The 19,252-nt window shown below is 44.8% G+C and overlaps 1 protein-coding gene and 1 long non-coding RNA gene across 3 annotated transcripts; one reads left to right on the forward strand and one right to left on the reverse strand.

Annotated features, from left to right (window-relative positions):
* Nucleotides 1-8,998: 8,998 nt before the first annotated feature.
* LOC120610310 (uncharacterized) lies at nt 8,999-19,252 on the forward strand. 2 transcript variants are annotated; one of them, XR_005654909.1, is made up of 5 exons: nt 8,999-9,104; nt 13,037-13,153; nt 15,039-15,129; nt 17,178-17,266; nt 19,139-19,252. It is a non-coding gene; the product is annotated as an uncharacterized LOC120610310 (long non-coding RNA). The 2 variants fall into 2 exon arrangements; XR_005654908.1 differs by lacking the exon at nt 19,139-19,252 and having other exon boundaries at nt 17,178-17,311.
* IL1A (interleukin 1 alpha) lies at nt 9,070-17,856 on the reverse strand. The gene is made up of 7 exons (XM_039872629.1): nt 17,764-17,856; nt 17,161-17,248; nt 15,979-16,027; nt 15,008-15,230; nt 13,424-13,597; nt 11,953-12,074; nt 9,070-9,903 (listed from the first exon to the last, which is right to left on the reverse strand). Exons 2-7 carry the CDS (start codon nt 17,205-17,207, stop codon nt 9,706-9,708), a joined length of 813 nt encoding a protein of 270 aa, XP_039728563.1. The 5' UTR covers nt 17,208-17,248; nt 17,764-17,856; the 3' UTR covers nt 9,070-9,705.

Consider the following 19,252-nt stretch of genomic DNA (forward strand, 5'->3'; position numbering starts at 1 on the left):
TGGGTTCGAGGCTACTTGGAGTGTGTATGTCCGCTGGTCGAGGCGCTGTCTCACGAGTCTCGTGCTGCCAGTGACTCCTTTTTTGTTTGTAATTGTGGAGAAATGGACATAACAGTTCACCGCTAGGCCCGTTTCTTAGTGCACGGTCCCGCCTCCCTGGCAAGCCTCCTCGTTCTGCCCTTGGTCCTTCTCCCTTCCCCGCGGGACACTCGCCTGGCCTCCTTCTGCCGGAGAATCACAGGAACCTCACAGGAGCGGAATCACGTGGGGTTTGTCCTTATGCCACCGGCTTATGTCACTCGGCATAGTATTCTCAAGGTCCATCCAAATAGCCTGTGGCGGGGTGCCCCTTTTAAGGCCTGATAGTACTCTGTTGTAGGGATGGACCACATTCAGCTGGTGGACGCTTGTGGTGCCTCCCGGTCTTGGCTGCTGTGAGTGTGGGTGTGCACATTGGTGGAGCCCCTGCTTTCAGTGCTTTTGGGTGTGTACCGAAATTACCGTCGTATCGTGCGAGTCTTTTTACTTAGTTGGGGACCCGCGCAGCCCTTTTCAGGGCTCCTTCTTTCTAAAGTGTATTTGCGATTGACCCTCATCAGCTGCGTGGATGCCCAGCCAAGGGAGCGATGAAGGGGCTAGGCCAGGTCCTCCCGAGTCCCCAGAATCCCCTCATTTCTCTTATTTGGGCCCTAGAACTTTATGCTTTGAAGTTTGCTGTGTTTTTAGCTATTTGCCAGTTTCATAAAGAGGTCCGGGGAACCCTTTTTAACCGTGCGTGTTAGGGCTTCTCTTCCTGGGTGCTGCAGAGGTGGTGGATAGAGGGGGGACAGCTATGTCTGGGCCCCTGTTTGCCAGGTTCACATCACCGGCTGGGTACTCAGCTGGACAGGAAGCCATTGCAGTGGCTCTTCCGTTTGGCCTGAAACAAGAGTTTTGGGCTTGGAGCCATGCTGGGATTTCTGGATTTATGCATTTCGACATTTACATGTACAAAGATGTTTACAATAGGACAACTGATAATTATTTTAGTGAACATTTTGGACTCTTTGTCTGAAACCATGAGTCTCTGCCTAACTTAAATTCAGCAGCTGGGCAAGAGCCTTTTTGGTTAATGAGTGACAATGGGGCTTGTGTGCAGTTCGAGAAAGGTGAAGGGAGTTCTGTCCATATAAAATCTTAGTGACTGAATGGATTTTGGTTTCAGACGTTGTCCTGCCTCACCTCCCACCCAAGGCTTGAGTGTTCCGCAGGTCCCGTGGAGATAGTACATCTTCGCAGGAATACTGCTGGTGTCGGACGCTGCCGTCCCTGTCCTGTTATTAGAGAGCTCTGGGCATTATGAATCTTTCTTTAAAGTGAGCACAGATAAGTTTCTTGCTCAGTGGTCCTAGTTCTTTGGAGCAACATAGGCCAGTTCTGTGCCCTTTTTTACACTCTTTGGGTTTTTGAAGGACACAAAGTGGAAAAAACGCTAGCCAGGTTTAACAGGTGCAGCTTATCAAGTAAAGTATCCACTGTGGCTCTTGTGGCTTTGATGGCTTCCCATTGACATCAGGCAGATGCCCTGCAGGGCATAGCCTCTTTTCAGCTCAACACATCTCCCCTTGCTCCTTGTAGGTTAGTCACACCGCTTTATCCTTTTTTCCTGTTCATACTCCTCTCTCTGTGGGAACTCAACCCTTCTCCCTTTTTCTAGTTAATTATTATTACTGCTATAATGGCTTTGTTGAGATAGTCACATACCATACAATTCATCCACTTAAAATGTACAATGCAATTTTAGAACATGGTCATTGCCCCCTAAAGACAGCCCATATGTGAGCAGTTACTTCCTATTCTTCCTTCTTCCTAGTCCCTGGAAACCACTAACCCGCATCCTGTCTCTATAGGTTTGCCTGTTCTGGACATTTCCTATATGTGGAATCGCACAGAATGTGGTCTGTGATGGGCTTCTGTCACTTAGCATGATGTTTTCAAGGTTCATCCATGTTGTGGAATATGGCTTACTTCATTCCTTGTCATGACTGGATAAAATTCCATTGTATGGATTCTCCATATTTTGTTTATTCATTCATCAGCTGATGGACATTTGGGTTGTTGCTGCTATGAACATCCGTGTACCAGTTTGTGTGGACATGTGTTTTCAATACTCTTGGGTATATATCTTGAGAGTGGAATTACTAGGTCAAATGGTGACAATGTATTTAACCGTTTGAGAAACTGCCAGATGGTTTTCTAAAAGCAGCTGTACCATTTTACACTTCCACAAGTAGCATACGAGAGTCTCAGTTTGTCTGTGTCCCAGCCCATGCCTGTTATTGTTCACCTTTTTGATTATAAAGTCGTAGTTCATATGAAGTCTCTCAGTGCGGTTTTCACTTTCATTTCTCTGATGATTAATGATGTTGAGTGTTTTCTCGTGCTTAGTGGCCATTTGTGGATCTCATTTGAAGAGATGTCTATTCAGGTCCTTCGCCCATTTTCTAATGGGGTCACTTGTCTTTTTATTGTTGAGGATCTCTTAGTTAGCTATTAATTAGCCTTAGACAAAGCACCGCTTTCTCAGGGAAGCTTTTGTGAGTTTCACTTTGTCAGCAGCCTGATCATTGTTTAATCTTTCTCCTGCTAGTCCATAAGCTTTATGAGAGCTGACTGTCATATTCTGCTATGCCCAGCACCAGACAGGAACCCAGTAAGTAGCTGCTGAATGAATGAAGAGAGCTTTTTTCCTTTAAAGATTTTCAGCACAGCAGCCACACGATGCAGAAGCAGCTGCAAGCCCACATGATGATACTGTTGGCTGTCGTAGCCCTTGTCTCTTCCTCTCATCTACCACCACGTGACTAATAGCCACAATAGTAATGAAAACACAGTATAATGTATAAGTTGGAAAGAAACGAGCAGGGCTAGGTTGAAGTCGCCAAGGATGGCAGACTGGCTGGTCAGTGGACTTGATGATTTGCAGAATGTTTCCCTTCATGTGTTCAGTCCTTAGCTTTGTGGGTTCAGGAATGTGATGTAATTGGTATCTCGATTGTGGGTTAGCCTCTCAGGGATGCATTCACTAAGTAAAAATGATAACAGCTACTCTTGAGTGAGTGAATGGAGCATTCTAAATCCCTGGCGATGTGCTAACTTCTTTCTGTATGGCATCTCATTTAACACAACAAAGCTTTGACGGAGTTATTACTATCTCCATTTTTACAGGTAAGGACACTGAGATTGAGAGATTAAGAGTAAGTAAAGCCCAAAGTTATAGCCCAGAGTTATAATGAGACTGAATCCAGTACGATTCCAAAGTTGGTTCTCTTTTTCTCTTTGGTATTCTAAATGCCCAAGAGACTGAATCATAAGAGCCAATTTTAATTTGTGACAGGACTAGATTTGCAGAGGACAGTTGACACATCCTCTACCCAGCACATTTTCTTGAGACAGATATGCAGGAAACCAGATTATAATTCCTGAAATTCCCTTGGTGAGTGTGGGTCAGAACAAGAAGAGGTATCTATCTGATTTAAATGTTTAATGACATTTAAGCCACAGTATTCCGTTGTCACAATAGAGCTATCGTTCCGATGACACCAAACAAGTAATCCCAGCAAAAATGGAAATGAGGTTTGTGGCATGACTTGCTCAGGCTGAGACCTTGTGATTGCAGTATTCCGTGCATCTGTTGAATACCCTTTGCTACATTATTGTATTACATTCATATCAAGAATGCCTATCTATCATCTCCAAAAATCCATTTTTTTTTTAATTAAAAAAAGATGAGTAATAGCCTTTCTCTTCACAGCAGGAAGGACTGACTTTATCTCAAGTGATGAGCAGGAGCCGTGTAGGAAGAAGTGAGCTCTGCTTCTTGGCGTGCATGCCCCTTGTTGTGGTGCTGGGAGTGGACTTTGGCTTCCGGAGTGCTGACAGGTGTGAGGACAGTCCAGTGACAGTCCATTCACATTTTCTGTGTTCCATACCTCTCTCTCAGTTGAGTGGAACACTACTGACCTTTGGATGAGTGACCCTGATGGCAAGAATTTACTTGCCAAGGCCCTCAACTTCTGTGTGAATATAAATGCATGTGTGAAGAGGGGGCTCCTTCTGCTGTGTAGTTTCCTGTTTCCCTGCAGCTGTAAGAAGGCCTCTGCTGAACTGATGGGACTTGTGTGTTCTTACCTCGTCTCACCATGAATTGACTTGCCCCAAGAGGAGCCATTGCTAGCCCAATGCTAATACCATCTTTGACTCTAGGACAGTTTAATTCCCTGTCTCTTAATGAGAGATAGACATAAGAATTACCTTGGGAGCTTTAAAAACATTAGATGCACAAAGCCCCACCCCAGAATGACTTGAGTCAGAATCTCAGAAGTGAGGCCTGAGCGTGTAAACTTTTGAAAAACTCAAATGTCAGCCAACTCTAGACCCCCCCCAGAGACCTCAGTTTACCACCCTTCAGGCTTAGCTTCTTTGCTCGTAAGTTTGCAGAAGACCCTTTATCGTTTTTCTTCCAGTCACTCTGATGGAAAAAGAGGTAAGATACAAGATTCTGAGAAAAGGGAGCAAAGTGTTCTTGGCAAGTGAGAGTAGAGCACAGGAAGGGGGATGAAGGGGGAAAGTGAACAGTTGTAGCCTCAAGAGAGATAAGTAATCTTATAGAGCAATTTCAGGTAAGTGACAGCATCTCAGGGCCAGAATAAGAGGGTCTAAAAAAAAAAGGGACCACTTTGGTTAAACAAAGGAAGAAATGGAATAGGGATACTTTTTCCTTGAAATGAAAAAAAAAAAAACAACAACAACTTTCTCGAGGCATAATTTACATTCATTAAATTTTATCCATTTTATGTATAGTTCAATGAGATGTCTTTAAAAATTTTTGAGATAAACCATTAGCTAGATTTAAGAAGTAAAAAAAGAGGACTCAGATAAAATTATAAGTGCAAGAAAGAAATTACAACTGATACTACAGCAATACAAAGGGTTGTAAGAGACTACTCTGAATGATTATATGCTGACAGATTGGGCAACAGAAGGAATGGATAAATTCCTAGAAATAGACAACCTATCAAGACTGAAGCATGAAGAAATAGAAAATCTGAACAGACCAATTACTAGGAAGGGGACTGAATGAGTAATCAAAAATCTCTTAACAAAGGAAAACCCTGGACCAGACAGCTTCACTGGTGAATTCAGCCAAACATTTAAAGAATTACCACCAATTCTGCTCAGACTCTTTAAAAAATTAGATGTGTAGGGAACACTTTCAAACTCATTTTAGTAGGCCAGCATTATCCTGATACCAAAATCAAACAAGGACACTACAGGAAAAGAAAATCACAGGCCAATATTTCTGATAGGTAAAAACAAAATAGCAAATTGAATTCAACAGTACATTAAAAGGATCATACGCCACAACCCAGTGGAATTTATTATGGAAGTGCAAAGACAGTTCAGCATCTGCAAATCAATGTGATATACCACAGATGAAATTAAGGATAAAAATCATATGATCATCTCAATAGATGCAGAAAAAACATTTGAGAAAACAACATCCATTCATGATAAAAACTCTCCACAAACTGGGTATGGAAGGAATGCCCCTTAACATGATATAGGCCATAAGTGATGAGCCTACAGCTAACATCTCATTGGTTAGAAGCTGGGTGAGAGCTTTTCCTCCAAGATCAGGACAAGACAAGGCGCACATTGATCATTTTTATTCAACATGGCACTGGAAGTCCTAGCCATAGCAATTAGGCATAAGTAAAACGAAACCAAATAAGAAAGGAAAAGGTAAAATTGTCTCTATTTGCAGATGACATATATAGAAAACTCTAAAGACTCCACTAAAAATAAAATGAGTTGCATTTCTATTAACTAATGTGGATCTATCAGAGAAATTAAGAAAACAATTCCACTTAAAATTGGCATCAAAAAACAATAAAATACTTAGGAACTCATTTAACCAAGGAGGTGAAAGATCTACACACTGAAAACTATATGACATTGATGAAATTAACTGAAGAAGACAAATAAATGGAAAGATAATCCGTGCTCATGTATTGGAAGAATTAATATTGTTAAAATGTCCATACTATGCAGGGCGATCCACAGCTTCAGTGCAACCCCTATCAAAATTCCAAAAGCATTTTTCACAGAAATAGAACAAACAATCCTAAAATTTGTACACAGCCACAAAAGACCCCAAATAGCCAAAGAAATCTTGAGAAAGAACAAAGCTGGAGTCATTACATTTTGTGATTTCAGACTTTATTACAAAGCTATAGTAATCAAAATGCTATAGTACTGGCATAAAAACAGACATGTCGATCAGTGGAACAGAGTAGAGAATGCAGAAATAAATACACACCTATCTGACTAGTTAATGTCTGACAAAGGAGTCAAGAACATACACTGGAGAAAAGATAGCCTCTTCAGTCAGTGGTGCGGAAAAGCTGAATAGCCGCATGCAGAAGACTGAAACTGGACCCCTAGCTTACACTGTAAACAAAAATAAAATGGATTAAAGACTTACATGTAAGACCTGAAGCTGTAAAGCTCCTGGAGGAAAATGGGGCAAATTTCTTGACATTGGTCTTGGCGCTGACTTGGATTTCACACTAAGGCAGAGGCAACAAAAGCAAAAACAAACAAGTGAGAACATCAAACTAAAAAGCTTTTGCACAGTTAAAGAATTTAACAAAATGGAAAGACAACCAATGAAGTGGGAGAAAATCTTTATAACTATCTATCTGATAAAAAGTTGATTTCCAAAATATATAGAGAACTTACACAACTAAGCAAACACAAAACAAAGCAAAAAACAAAACAAAACAAAACCCAATTCAATTAAAAAATGGGCAGAGGAACTGAATAGATGTTAAAAAAAAGACATATGTGGTCCACAGGTATATGAAAAGATGCTCAACATCACTAACCGGGGAAATCAAGTCAGAACCACAATGAGGTGTCACCTCACACCTGTTAGTATGGCTGTCATAAAAGATGAGAAAAAACAAATGTTGGTTGAGGATGTGGAGAAAAGGGAACCCTTGTGTACTGTTGGTGGGAATGTTAATTGGTGCAGTCACTAAATAGTATGGAGATTCCTCAAAAAATTAAGACGCGAAATACCATATCAGCCAGGATTTACACTTCTATCCAAAGGAAATGAAAATAGGCTGTTGAAGAAATATCAGCATCCTTATGTTTATAACAGCACTATTTACAATAGTCAAGCCATGGAAACAAGCTAAGTGTCCATCAGTGGATGAGTGGATAAGTAAAATGTGGTGCATGTATCAGTGGACTATCATTCAGCCACACACACAAAAAGGAAATCCTAATGTCTGTAACAACATGGGTAGACTTTGAGGGCATCATGCCAAGAGGTAGGCAGAGAAAGATAATACTGCATGGTATCACATATTCGGAATCTAAATAAAAGTCAAACTCCTTACAAAGACTTCTGTAAATTGGTATTTTGTTGTGTAATTATACATTAGCTTAAAAATTCAGAAAACTAACCAAAAAACTCTTATAAATCACTCAGTCACTCACAGGTAAGGATTGTTAACATTTTGGTATATAGCCTTCTATAATCACTTAAATTTAAGTTGTAGATACTTTAAATAAAAACAAGATCACACTGTAAAAATGTTTGTGACCTATTCTTTATACTCAACAGTATACTGTGAACAAAATTAAAAAATACACTCACCAAATTACAGATGTCACAAAGCTGAGAGGAAAATTCAGTGTATAAAAAAGAATCAGAGTATGGAACAATCTAGAAATATCTCAGGCCGAATTAACAAGATTAAATTGAACAGGGATACATTTACAGTTTGAACTTAAAGATGGAGATTTGACTTTGCTCTCATCAATTTGGAAACTGACATATAAGACCACTGTAAAAGAAGTAGACTCCAAGTTCAGTGCCAAGACTGTGAAACCCCGTCATGGTGACCTTCTTACTGTTTAGGAACAGGAGATGGCGATTGCATGGACAATTAACAGTGTTCTCCATATGCTTCTCTTTCTCTGATGTCACATTTAGGATTTTACTCACTATTCTGTTGTCTTCCCAATCTATATCTAGTTCTGACTTCTGAGTTCCAGGCACATTATCATCTGCACTTAGACGTCCTGCCAGTAGCTCCACCTATGAGGCTGAAATGCTACTCATGCTACATCCTGGAACTGAGAAGAACTCCACATTTCCACCCGAAACACTGATCAACACCCCACATTCACTCTCCAGTACCAGGAACTGGTCATCTAGGACTACTCCTTTCCCATTACTTCCCACATCTAATTCCAAGTTGCCTAGATTTTAGCTTTTTCCAACACATCTTGTATCCGTGCTTTCCAAATGGGTTGATTTGTTATTAATGTGGCTCTGTGTGTGTGAATTTGTATCAATATAAGAATGCGTGTTGTACATATGTAATGTGAGCTTTAAGTGAACCTGAGAATATTACTCTTAATGCCATATATACAACTGGCAAACTAACCAGGAGGAGAGAAAAACCATAAACTCTTGGTTTGGTTTTGTAAAGTAGCGCTAATTATAGTCATCTGCATGAACTTTTTTCATTTGTTCTTAATTACTGTGTAGTGAAATAATGATTAAAACAACAAGTGATTGTGTCAGATTACTTTTTTGTAAGTTTTATTCAGTTATGATTGATGATGTATCAGTCCTTATTATTGACAGTAATGAAACACTGTGGTTTGATCATAACTTTTGGAACCTAGAAGGCACACTGCCAGCATTCCAGAGAGGAACGCTTAGACAACTGTTGTCCCACGGTTGCCCATGTGAAGTTCATCCCAGTTTGGCGAATAGGACTTGATAGCATGTGCAGTTAAAAGACATAAGAATGCCAAAGCAAGTTTAAGGGCAGAGGAGTGGCCAGTTATGAGCTCAAACAGCAATAATTAATTTATTATCAGTACAGGGATCCCTGCTGCTGGAATACAGAGCTTCATGGCAATGGGAAAGCATGACTTGGACCAAAGTGTAAATACGTTACACTCAGCCTGGAAAACACTGTCTTGTGAGGATGCCTGGCCACGCTCAGAGTCTGCGAGGACTTGCCATAAATATGGTAATACATTATTATTAACTTAAACATATATTTATAAATATATAAATAATAACTTAAAGTAACACTTCATGCTTTGCCTTCTTGAGGCTCAGTTTCAAGAAGCATTTTACTAAAATGATTTCATCGAGTGTCATAAAATACTGTTGAGGCAGAAAGGACATCAGTATCATTCTCTCCAAGATGATCAAACTGTGGTCTCAGAAACTTAACAATATCTGATTAAGGGTCCATCAGCAACTTAAAAGCAGAAGGCAAGCAGATGGAATGGAATCCTGGGTCTATGGCTCATATGTGACACAGGTAGGGTCCCTTTGATAGCCATAGCCAGTAGCCCTGGCCCTCCCAATGTTGTTAGGGAGAATAATAATTAAAATGATTGGTACTTTGCAAAGTATAGGGTGTTTCTTAAATAACAAGCCCTATTATACATTAGTGTTGGTTCACTATACCTCACTCCCTCTCTTACAAAGAGTAAACATTCTTTTAGAATTATGAAGGCTCAGTGCATGGCTCAGCAGGTGACTAAGAGTAAAGGATTTGACTCCTTCATGTACATGGTACATACGACTGTCAACGCTTCACACATTAGCAGACTCCATTATCAAGGCCCGTTTTCCAGTATCTGAAAGTCCGTGATGGAGGGCTGCCCCCTCGCCATATGCACCAGGTGTTCTTGTTTTGTGGCAATGAACAGCTTTGGTTGGGCGACTGACTTGAAGTAGTTCTTTGTGCCGTGACTTTCCCAGAGGAAGAGGAGATTGGTCTCATCTTTGATGGCTTTGGGTGTCTCAGGCATCTCCTGGGAAAAGGACAGAGATCTGTTAGAGAGCAGGGAGGTCCCGGAAGGGGACTGAAGCTTGATCCCTCGGCACTTGGCCTTCGTGAGGAGCAGCATGTTAGGACGGTGACTCGTAATGTGCTATAGGTTCCTCATTCACTTATTCATTCAGCAAGCATTTATTCCACGCCTGTTAGATGTATGGCCCTGTCTACTCATATAACAGTTGACCTCCTTAGTTAAATGGAGAGAGATCCAAATGAGTCATGAAGATTCCCAGTGACACTTGTGCTCCCTGTGTCCTGGCGGGTGGAGTGAAATACTGATCTTGTCTTGCCTCCAACACAGGCACAGGGCGCTTTCCATCAGATCTGAGCCCTGGTGATTCTAGGACCTCTTAACATTTTGACCTCTGTGCAAATCTTACCTTTGGGAAAAGAATTTGTAACTTAGAGATGTTTATGTCCGTATTTAGGTCAACAGTTGAAGGTTAAAAAACCAACACACACATACCCGCCCCACACACACTTCCTGGTATATTGACAGTTGAACTTTCAATACAGTTGTTGACAGTTGTGATCTCCAAACCAACCCTCCTCATGGTTATGAATAGAATCTACAGTATTTTTTTTGAAAAGTAAAATGCAGATTCCAACTTGAGATGCTTCTCTACTCTTTTTAATCTAAAGCAACTAAATATCTTTTTGAGTTTTCAATGTCAACGAGGATTTTATTTCCCAAACTTGTTCCTCTCCTCATTGTTCTCATCTCATAAATGGAGTTTCTTTTCTTCTTTTGGGTTCTGTCTCCAAAATATAACCAGACTCTGTCTCCTTTCCTCCTCTCTCAGCACTTTCCGCTAAGTGACTATTACTACAACCTCCTACTTGGGCCCTCTGCTTTCTCTGTTGCCTGCCTTCTGATCTGTTCTCCATTTTAGGAAATGGAAGTGAAGCCATGACACTTCTTTGTGTGAACCCTTTAACGGCTTTTCATTGTAACTCAGATGGAATCCAAAAGCAAGTATCCACCAACACTAGCCTCTGCTTACCCCTCTTCACGGTGCCCGGCTCCTAGAGTGTCCATCTGATCTTGGAAGCTGGCCTTCCAGCTCTTCAAGTCTGGGGCCTGGGAGCACTGAGACCCCTCTGTTTGGAATGCCCTCCTCCCATCAGCAGCTCTGCCCTTGCCTCCCCAAAGAGCACGCCTCCATCTCAGTACTCTGTCCATTTACTTCACAGCATCTTGCACTTTGTGCTAGTCGTTTGGCTTGCCCGTTGTTTGTGTCCCCAAGGTGAATAAGTTCTCTAAGGCTAGGGACTTTGGTACACCACTGTCTACCTAGCTACTGGCACTATGCTTGGCAGATAGAAGGCTCCCAGTATAGGACTTCATGTACATGGGCAACTTCATGAAGGAAGCTCCTGCCTGACTCAGCAGACAGCACTCTCGTCTCACTTGACCCAGACAGAGAATCACATGCACCACGTAAATCCTGGGGCTGGGGCCTGGATTATGCATTCACTGAGCAAGAGTTGCCTCCTTTTTGGGAGAAAGCGTCGAAGACCACAGTGGGCATGTGTCCCTGAGTGTGCAGGGGCAGGGGGTAGTGGGGGTGGGGCTGGGCTGAGGGACAACGCGGGCACTGTAGAGCAGAAGAGAGGCACAGGAGTCAGAAGGCCTGGGCTTGGGTCTTGGTTCCAGCTTTTCGCTTCATGCCCCTTGGTATGCAGTCAACCCACTCTGATCTCAGTGGGCCTGTTCGAGTTTTTGGGAGGCAGGCCCACTGTCCCCACACCTATATCCACAGAGGTCACATGGTAGGTGTCAGGGCCAAAGGTGGATGAACTGCATGGTGTCCTGGGACAGGAGGCGAGGAGGGTCAGGCAGAGGGAGGGAGGAGGAGGAAGGCACTCTACCCTCTCATTTACTCTGGCCACCTCTATTTGACTCCCTCCCAGGTCCTGCCTTAAATGGCCCCGGGGCAGGTGGGGATGTGTGTGCTCACTAGGGTCATTCACAGATGTATGTGATATCACAAAGGCACATTGGGGTCTGAAGGTAACTGACCTTCAGCAGCACAGGCTCATCTTCGTTTTGGGCACTCAAAAAGAGTCGTGTTTTTGAGATTCTTAGAGTCACAGGAAATGGAGAATCTTCATCTGTTATGTAAGCACCCATGTCAAATTTCACTGGTGAAGAGAAAAGCCAAAGAGAAAGTAAATGCTTTGTACTTGTATAACATCAGGTGTTTATGTAGATCGCGTGGTGTAATGGGGTGGGGGGGCGGGGAGGGAACGCTATCCCTTGCTACAGTGTAAGAGATGGGACTTGGCATGTCCTATGTCCTTCACAGTATTGGCCATTTGTACTAGGCAGGTGAATGCTTGGTTAATTAATGTCTTTAGAATTTTCTATGTTGAGTGAATGCTTGGGGCTGGAGATTACTTGAGTCTTTCATAATTACCTTAGTGGGAGAAGACCCTGCACTTTGTGAAGTCATGAGTTCGTAATGACATGAAATGGAGGAGTTTAGGGAAGCTGATACACTCATATGTCACTAGTGACAGTGACAAGTGGATCAGTTTTCCTTAGAGAACAGTGCTTAATAAGAGCTGTAAAATCATTTATGCCCAGGGGCTCAAGGGTTCCACTTTGGGATATGCTGTAAAGAAATAACCTCATAGGAAAAAAATTATATGTAAGAAGATATTTTCAATAGAGTTACTTTTAGTGAATCCAAGGGACCAGCACAGCCACACGATAGAAAATTCTGGTTACATTAAAATGGCAAAAACAAAAACAAAAACATATATATATATATGTGTAAATATGTATGTAAATATGTATGTATTATGTGACTACGTGGGAAAACTGTGGGAAAAGTTAAACAGGAAATAGAACATAATGGTTCGTAGCTGTCCCCAAATAGGGGCACGCTAGCTTAAGCTGGCTTACTCAGAAGGAGCCCTGTTGCTGACTGCAGGGGAACCCTAGGTCTCTGGACATAACCATGTGTGTGATAGCTATGCTGGAGCTAAGCTGTGTGTGCCGTGGAACTGGACACGACATCCTACCCTTGGGGTCACACCCGTGGCGCTGGCTGGTCTGCCTCCTGGTAATTCTATGTAATCGTGACCATGGTCTTTTCCAGTTTGGCGTCCTGTCAGCCCATTCTGCAGGCTTGCTAATGGAGAGTGAGCGCTTCAGGTGACCTGGCGTGAGCCATTACTGTTCCCGGGACTCAGTTTCCTCCTCTTTGAGACAGAGGGTAAGAATGGCTGGGACCCCAGAGGGAGGGACAGCATCAGAAAGCCACGTGGTGTGGTGTTGGCTCTCAAGGCCGGATGCCCCCGTGTGCATCCAGGTTGGGCCGAAGCCCCGCCTTCACCCGGGGTTTCTGTGGGGATGACCTGCATTCTCCTGTCCTTGGAAGAGTTGTGTGGGCCAGGGATCTAGAGGGGTTTGTTCTTTGAAAGCAGAAAGCTTGAAAAAAGCAGAGAAATAAGAGTGAGGGAGGATGGCTGAGTTGTCTCCTTACCTGCTTGGTTGAGGTCATTTAGTGCAGCTGCCATGAGGTACTGACCCGATGTATCTCGAATGAGACTCTGACTGAGTGTGTCACTCAGGATGCACTGCTGTTTGATGACCTTCATGAAGCTGTACTTCATGCTGCTCTGGAAGCTCATAGGTGCCAAATGGGGCTGGATGGGTTCTGCAACCAGGAACAGTCTGGTTAGTGCCCATGCACAGACACAGATGACATGTCTGCTCTGGCACAAGTGCACGAGGTGGCTATGGAAGGGATACTGGAGTAATTTGTGCAGTCGAGAAAATAGGTGAAGTCACCTGCAGCAGGAGAGTTGGCTCCAGGACTGTTCCTGTGGTCACTTACTTTCTCTAAACTTTGATGCCTCAGACAGTATTTTTAAAAGAGATTATTTGTGCAGTTTCCTCGTTTTTGCTTGTTTTAAGGTTTCTAAGTAACCAGGAAGACTGCTAGTGTCCCCTGCCTAAGCTTCAGGTGGCCACACTCTGAGGCAGAAACAAGTACAAGCACTACACATGTCACTGGGCAAGCATGTCCCGGTGTCTCCCGCCCCTCCGGGCAGTGCTGTGTAGCGGCAGCCCCACCACCCTCACGGCCCTCCGTCACTCTGTGCCCGAGGGTCTGTTCTCAGGAAGTAGGTGGTGACAGAAATGAGGTTCATCGATGGGCGCAGCCACTGTTGCATCACTTAAAATGGCGCCATCCTGGCAATCTGAAATGCCCCTGACCTGCTGCTAAGTGCTAGGTGCAAGACCGGGCACAGCGTGAAATCAAGTGAGCCAAACAGTCATGTTCACGCAAGACTGTCGGGGATGTCCCAGCGTGCTGGTGCCGGCAAGCTCTTAGTGGTCGTACGAAGGATTTTTGATTCTCTTTCTTACATTTTCTTCTATTTCCTCATATTGTAGGTGAACATGTATCAGTGTTTAGCTGTTATCTTAAAAATCTTAGGTTTATGTTTCATGTAGAGGGCTGCAGAGGCCCGGGAGGAAAATCAAGATTTCTGTAGGAACCGAGTTGGTCTGCTCACACACAGTGTGACCAGGTTCCCCATGTATATGGTGAGAATGCGGGGTTCTGGTGGAGTTCAGAGGTCACACAGCCACCAGCAAATCGGTGGTGTCAGCAGTGTCAACAAGGGAAGCAGCAGCAGTACCAGCGACAGCAGTAGCTGCCATTTGCTGAGCATTCACTGTGCGCCAGGGGCTTGCCAGCATCAATGCATTTAATCTCCATAAGTGGGAGCTTGGATCGTCTCCATTTTACAGGAGAGGAAACAGAGGCCAGGGAGGCACATAGCCTGCAGGTGGTCACCCGCCAACAGTGTGTATGCAGCCACGCTGCTGGAGGGCCGAGTCACACGGCTGCTGTGGTATGGCCATGCAGTTAGCGCATGAGCAGGGGTTTGAGACTCAGGCCACTGCTGGTGGGGGTAGAAGTTGACTTTCCTTCCTTACAGCCTCCAGACTAATGCCCGGTTGCCCTCTTGTGCCTCTGATCCCAGGTGCCCCATGCTCTCTTGCCCGCATTTGCTTAAAAGTAGAAAGCAAGGGTCTTATGGCATGTAGCCCCTACCTTCTTTTGTATCGTTGGCAATGGCTTCCAGGTCTTCATCGGTGATGAACTGATCGAAACTCAGTCGCCTCTTCTTCAGGACCTTCCCGTTGGCTGCCAGCACCACCACACTCTCCTTGAAGGTGAGCTGAGACATCTTTGAGGCCTCTGAGGTACCCAGAGACCTAAGTTTACCTCCATGGTCTTCATGCAGTGTGTCGTAGCTTGTGTCATAGAAGGATTTCTACAGGGAAAGGAGTGGGAACTGGTAGGCTGACTGTGATCTTGGAGTGAGACCCATACCTACGGGAGTGAAACTCTGCAGGCTCGGTGCAGAGGATCTCTGCTAACCCCTGGTTCGTCAGTCGTCCCACCCCCAGAATTTCCTAGAGAGCGTGCATCTCTTGGCCAGTCTTTGGCATCCACCTGCTGAGTCAAAAATCAGATGCCATGAAACAGGTTCACAAGTGGGGCCTCAGCGGTGGCCTTCCAGGTAGGTCTCCTCAGGACGTTAGGACAGGGCTCAGATAAGTCAGAAATGCTCCTCTGGGGATAGCTTTTGGGGCTGGTACCAAAGACACACCAGGAAGACTTGTGAGTGGCCCGCTTCCTCTGCCTCGGCTCCCGGCTGTCACGTTGAAGTGCTACCTCTGAGGTATGGAGCTGATGACTACAATATATCTCTTTAAGAGACTGATCCCTGGGGAAGTGATCTGAAGGGGCTGTCTCGGGGTAGCATCACTAGTATGCCGATGAAGCCTGGAGACTCCAGTTTTGGGATCCAGGGAACTCCACTCTACTTTGGGACATGTGGTGCCCATGGGGATGCCATCAGCTCAGTGCAGAGGGGCCTCACTCATCGTGAACAGACACCTCTCTCCCGACATCTCAAGAAGGCCCTGCGGAAGGCCCTGGGGCTGTCCTCTGGTGCAGATAATACAGCTGTGTCACAATAGCCGTCCCACCCAGATGGGTCACAGTCATTTGCTTACCTGATTCAGAGAGAGTTGGTCAGCATCAGAACTATATTCTTCATTCTCACTGTCAAATAAGATGATGAGAATGTCATTCTGTATATCACTGTGGCCACAGTCACCGAGTAGCGTATTTTAGTGACACACACACACACACACAGACACATAGACACACAAACACACAGACACACACAGACACATGGACAGATACATAGATACACACACAGGCACACAAATTTACACAGACGCACACAGATACACACAGATACACACGCACAAACAATCACAGACAGATCTACACACAGACACAGACACAGACACGGACAGATACACACACAGATACATACAGAGGCATACACACACTGACATATACACATACACAGCCACCACTGTTATCTTTGAAAATTAAGGACTTTATACACACATATACTGGGTGACTTATACCTCACTAATTTGGAATCAGTAACCATCAGAACTGGTTTTGACCTATTCCCATGCCTTATCAACAAAGACAGGGCTTGGCTAACAACCTGAATAGCTGTGATTGAATTTCAGGGAAAATGTTAAGCTCCTCAGAGAAAGGAAGTACTTCTGAAATGTCTCATTTATTTTTAACCAAATAGACTATGTATTCCACGTTGTTTCCACATACTCACTGAAACAGACTTAATCGTTTCTACTTGGCAAAATGTCCAGGCAGCATCTGGCTGGCCTAGCGTGTGTTGGTGCATGGTGCTGAGTGGTGGGAACCTGTTTGTGAAAGTGCTCCGTGATTCACACATTTTCCTGTTATGTTTCTCCTGTGTCTGCGTGCACTCTGACTGGGGTGAGCTCTGGAGCATTTCCCTCCCTGGGTTGAGCCCGGGAAGTGTCCTGAGAATGGTCTGTCAGCACTCCAACCCATGTCTCTCAGAGCATGTGACCCCGGCCCAGGCTGTGTCAGAGTAGATGCAAATTCCCCAGGACTCAGCAGGCCTTAAAAACAGTTTTTCTGTAATGGCTGTCTCCCTGTCAACATTACAGCAGTATAATATGTTGGATGCCTGGTTTCCCCGAGTCTTTGCCGAGCTTGCCCTAACTTTGGGAGTGGGACGCATCCCCACCGCCTCTGCCAGCCAGCCCGTGCCAGTCACTGCTGCTCCTGGTTGGGTTATGATGTGCCTGATCCCCCATCAGATGGCAAGAGAGTCTGTTTCCTACCTGTAACAATTCTTCAGGTCTTCAAAGACGTCGGGGACCTTGGCCATCTTGCCTGCGGTGCCAGCGATCCAGATCCACCCTTCCTGAGCTGCTGGAGAAATGTAAGGTGTGACTTAGCCCACACACACATCTCCGTCCTTTTCACTCCTGTGCATTAATTGTATGTATGTTTCCCCAGCGACTCAAAACCTCTTGGCATCCCACCATGTCCAGCCCAGCATGTGCACACAGCAGGCATTCGGTGAGGTTTGGGTAAGGTGAAAAACCCCACAGGAATGAGGAGTTTGCCTCACAAGATGCAAGAGAGGCAGAGCCGGAAATTTCCAGCGTTTTCCCCTGGTGGTTTTTGGAAGTAGAGCTACCCAGAGGGAAGGCTTGGCTGCACTGCCTGCCCTCACAGGAAGGCAGCTCCTGTGTTCCTCAGTCCCCAACTAGAGGAAGAGTCATTTCTTTAATTTCATTGTGATTCTAGCTCACACACCAAGCCAGGGAGGGGCCAGAAAGGAAGGAGTAGGCTTTAGCTTCAGAGAGGCAGTTAGAGAGAGAACAGTCAAGGAGAAGAACAAAAAAACATTTTAAAAGCTGAAGATGTGAGGACATTACCTTTGCCGACTCAGGTGCCAGTGAGGTGGCCCTCAGGCACCCTGGCCTTTTGTCTTCTGTGCAGTAGGCGTGGCCTTGTGCGTCATGGGGAATTCACAGGGAAGAACCCTGTTTTGAATCTTTTTATGTTCATTCAATCTGATACTGGCCAAAATAATGACATTATTCTTGTTATTGCTCTTTGTAGAGACTCCTGGAGCTGCCGACTCGATTCACTTATTTATTGCTTTGTTCTAAACAATTATAAACACAGAATCTTAGAAAAAGGGAAGACAAGCAGGAAACTTAGCAAGTTTCTAAAAAATATGGTGGGAGAGGAAGGAGAACTGAAATCAATCACGGATGTCTAGGGTTGGAGAGCGGCTTAGGAGCTGTAGTTTGAGTTTTGGCCTAATTTTTTTATGGCCCTGGGGCCGATTATGTGTTGACAGGGTGCCTGGCAGCCTCTGGGAACTAAGGGGTGGCTGTTGAGGGAAGAGGACCTGACATTTCTGAAGGGAAAAGAGAGAGGTTGGCTTGAGTAGGCCTAAATCATTCAGTATATGGGTGACAACCCCCTGGTTAGGGCAGAACAAAGGTGAGAAGGGGACAGTCAAGCACAAAGGGCTTCTCCTCTTACACCTCTGCAGACCGTCACACATCTCCCACAGAATGACAGCTTTGGGAGAGCTCTGTGCCCTGGCCGCATTACAGCCAAATGACTGTCCACTGGAGCCCCTGAACAGTGTGCTCCAGTGGACAGTCATTTGGACAGACCCTAGGCATGTGAGGGTGGCTGTGGACTTGGGGCTGGGAGGGCTGAGCCCTGCCACAGGCCAGGGGTGAGGTGCAGGAGTAGAAGTGGGGAAGGCAGGGACTCAGGTATGGCAGCACATCAGCCTTTTCAGGATTTTGAGATGAGCCCAGTTCAGGTAGACAACACCAGGCTCTCAACAGGTAAATGTTTCAGATTTCTGGCTTAGAGTTTAAGCCAAGTAAATTTAAAAGAAAGGAAATGGATGGAAGAAGAGAGTAGAGGAAGAAAAAAAGGTAAAGAGAGAAAGGCCAGGCATGGCAACACGGTATAAAAGCAAAGCAGTGTAGCATTGGGCATACGTGGCCTGAGCGGGTCACGTAGCATGTCCCCTCTGGGCCTGCTCATTAAGTCCTGGGGTCAGTCAGCTGGTCGCCAAGGTCCAGCCAGGTGCAGAGGCTCTGGTTCTGACTGTTGCTCAGTCCAGTCCCCCAGTCATAGACCTGGTGCTGCAATTGTTGTAAACAGGAGCTAGGACATAGCTGGCATCCTGGATGTAGGTCAGAGCTTGGGCAGAGCTTGGGTGGCAAGACGGTCAATGGGGATGGTGGCCAGCTCCCTGCACCTGTGGTTCCCCTTCAGGTATCACAGGAGGTTGGCGTGGCCACGCTCTGCCATCCGGAGGTCTTGTGAGGGCTGTTACTAAGCACACTGTGAATGTGGGCTGCTACGGAGATGCAACTAAACAAAGTAACA

Source organism: Pteropus medius, unplaced genomic scaffold (genome assembly GCF_902729225.1).
Source record: "Pteropus medius unplaced genomic scaffold, Ma_sr-lr_union100, whole genome shotgun sequence".
Lineage (NCBI taxonomy): Eukaryota > Metazoa > Chordata > Mammalia > Chiroptera > Pteropodidae > Pteropus > Pteropus medius.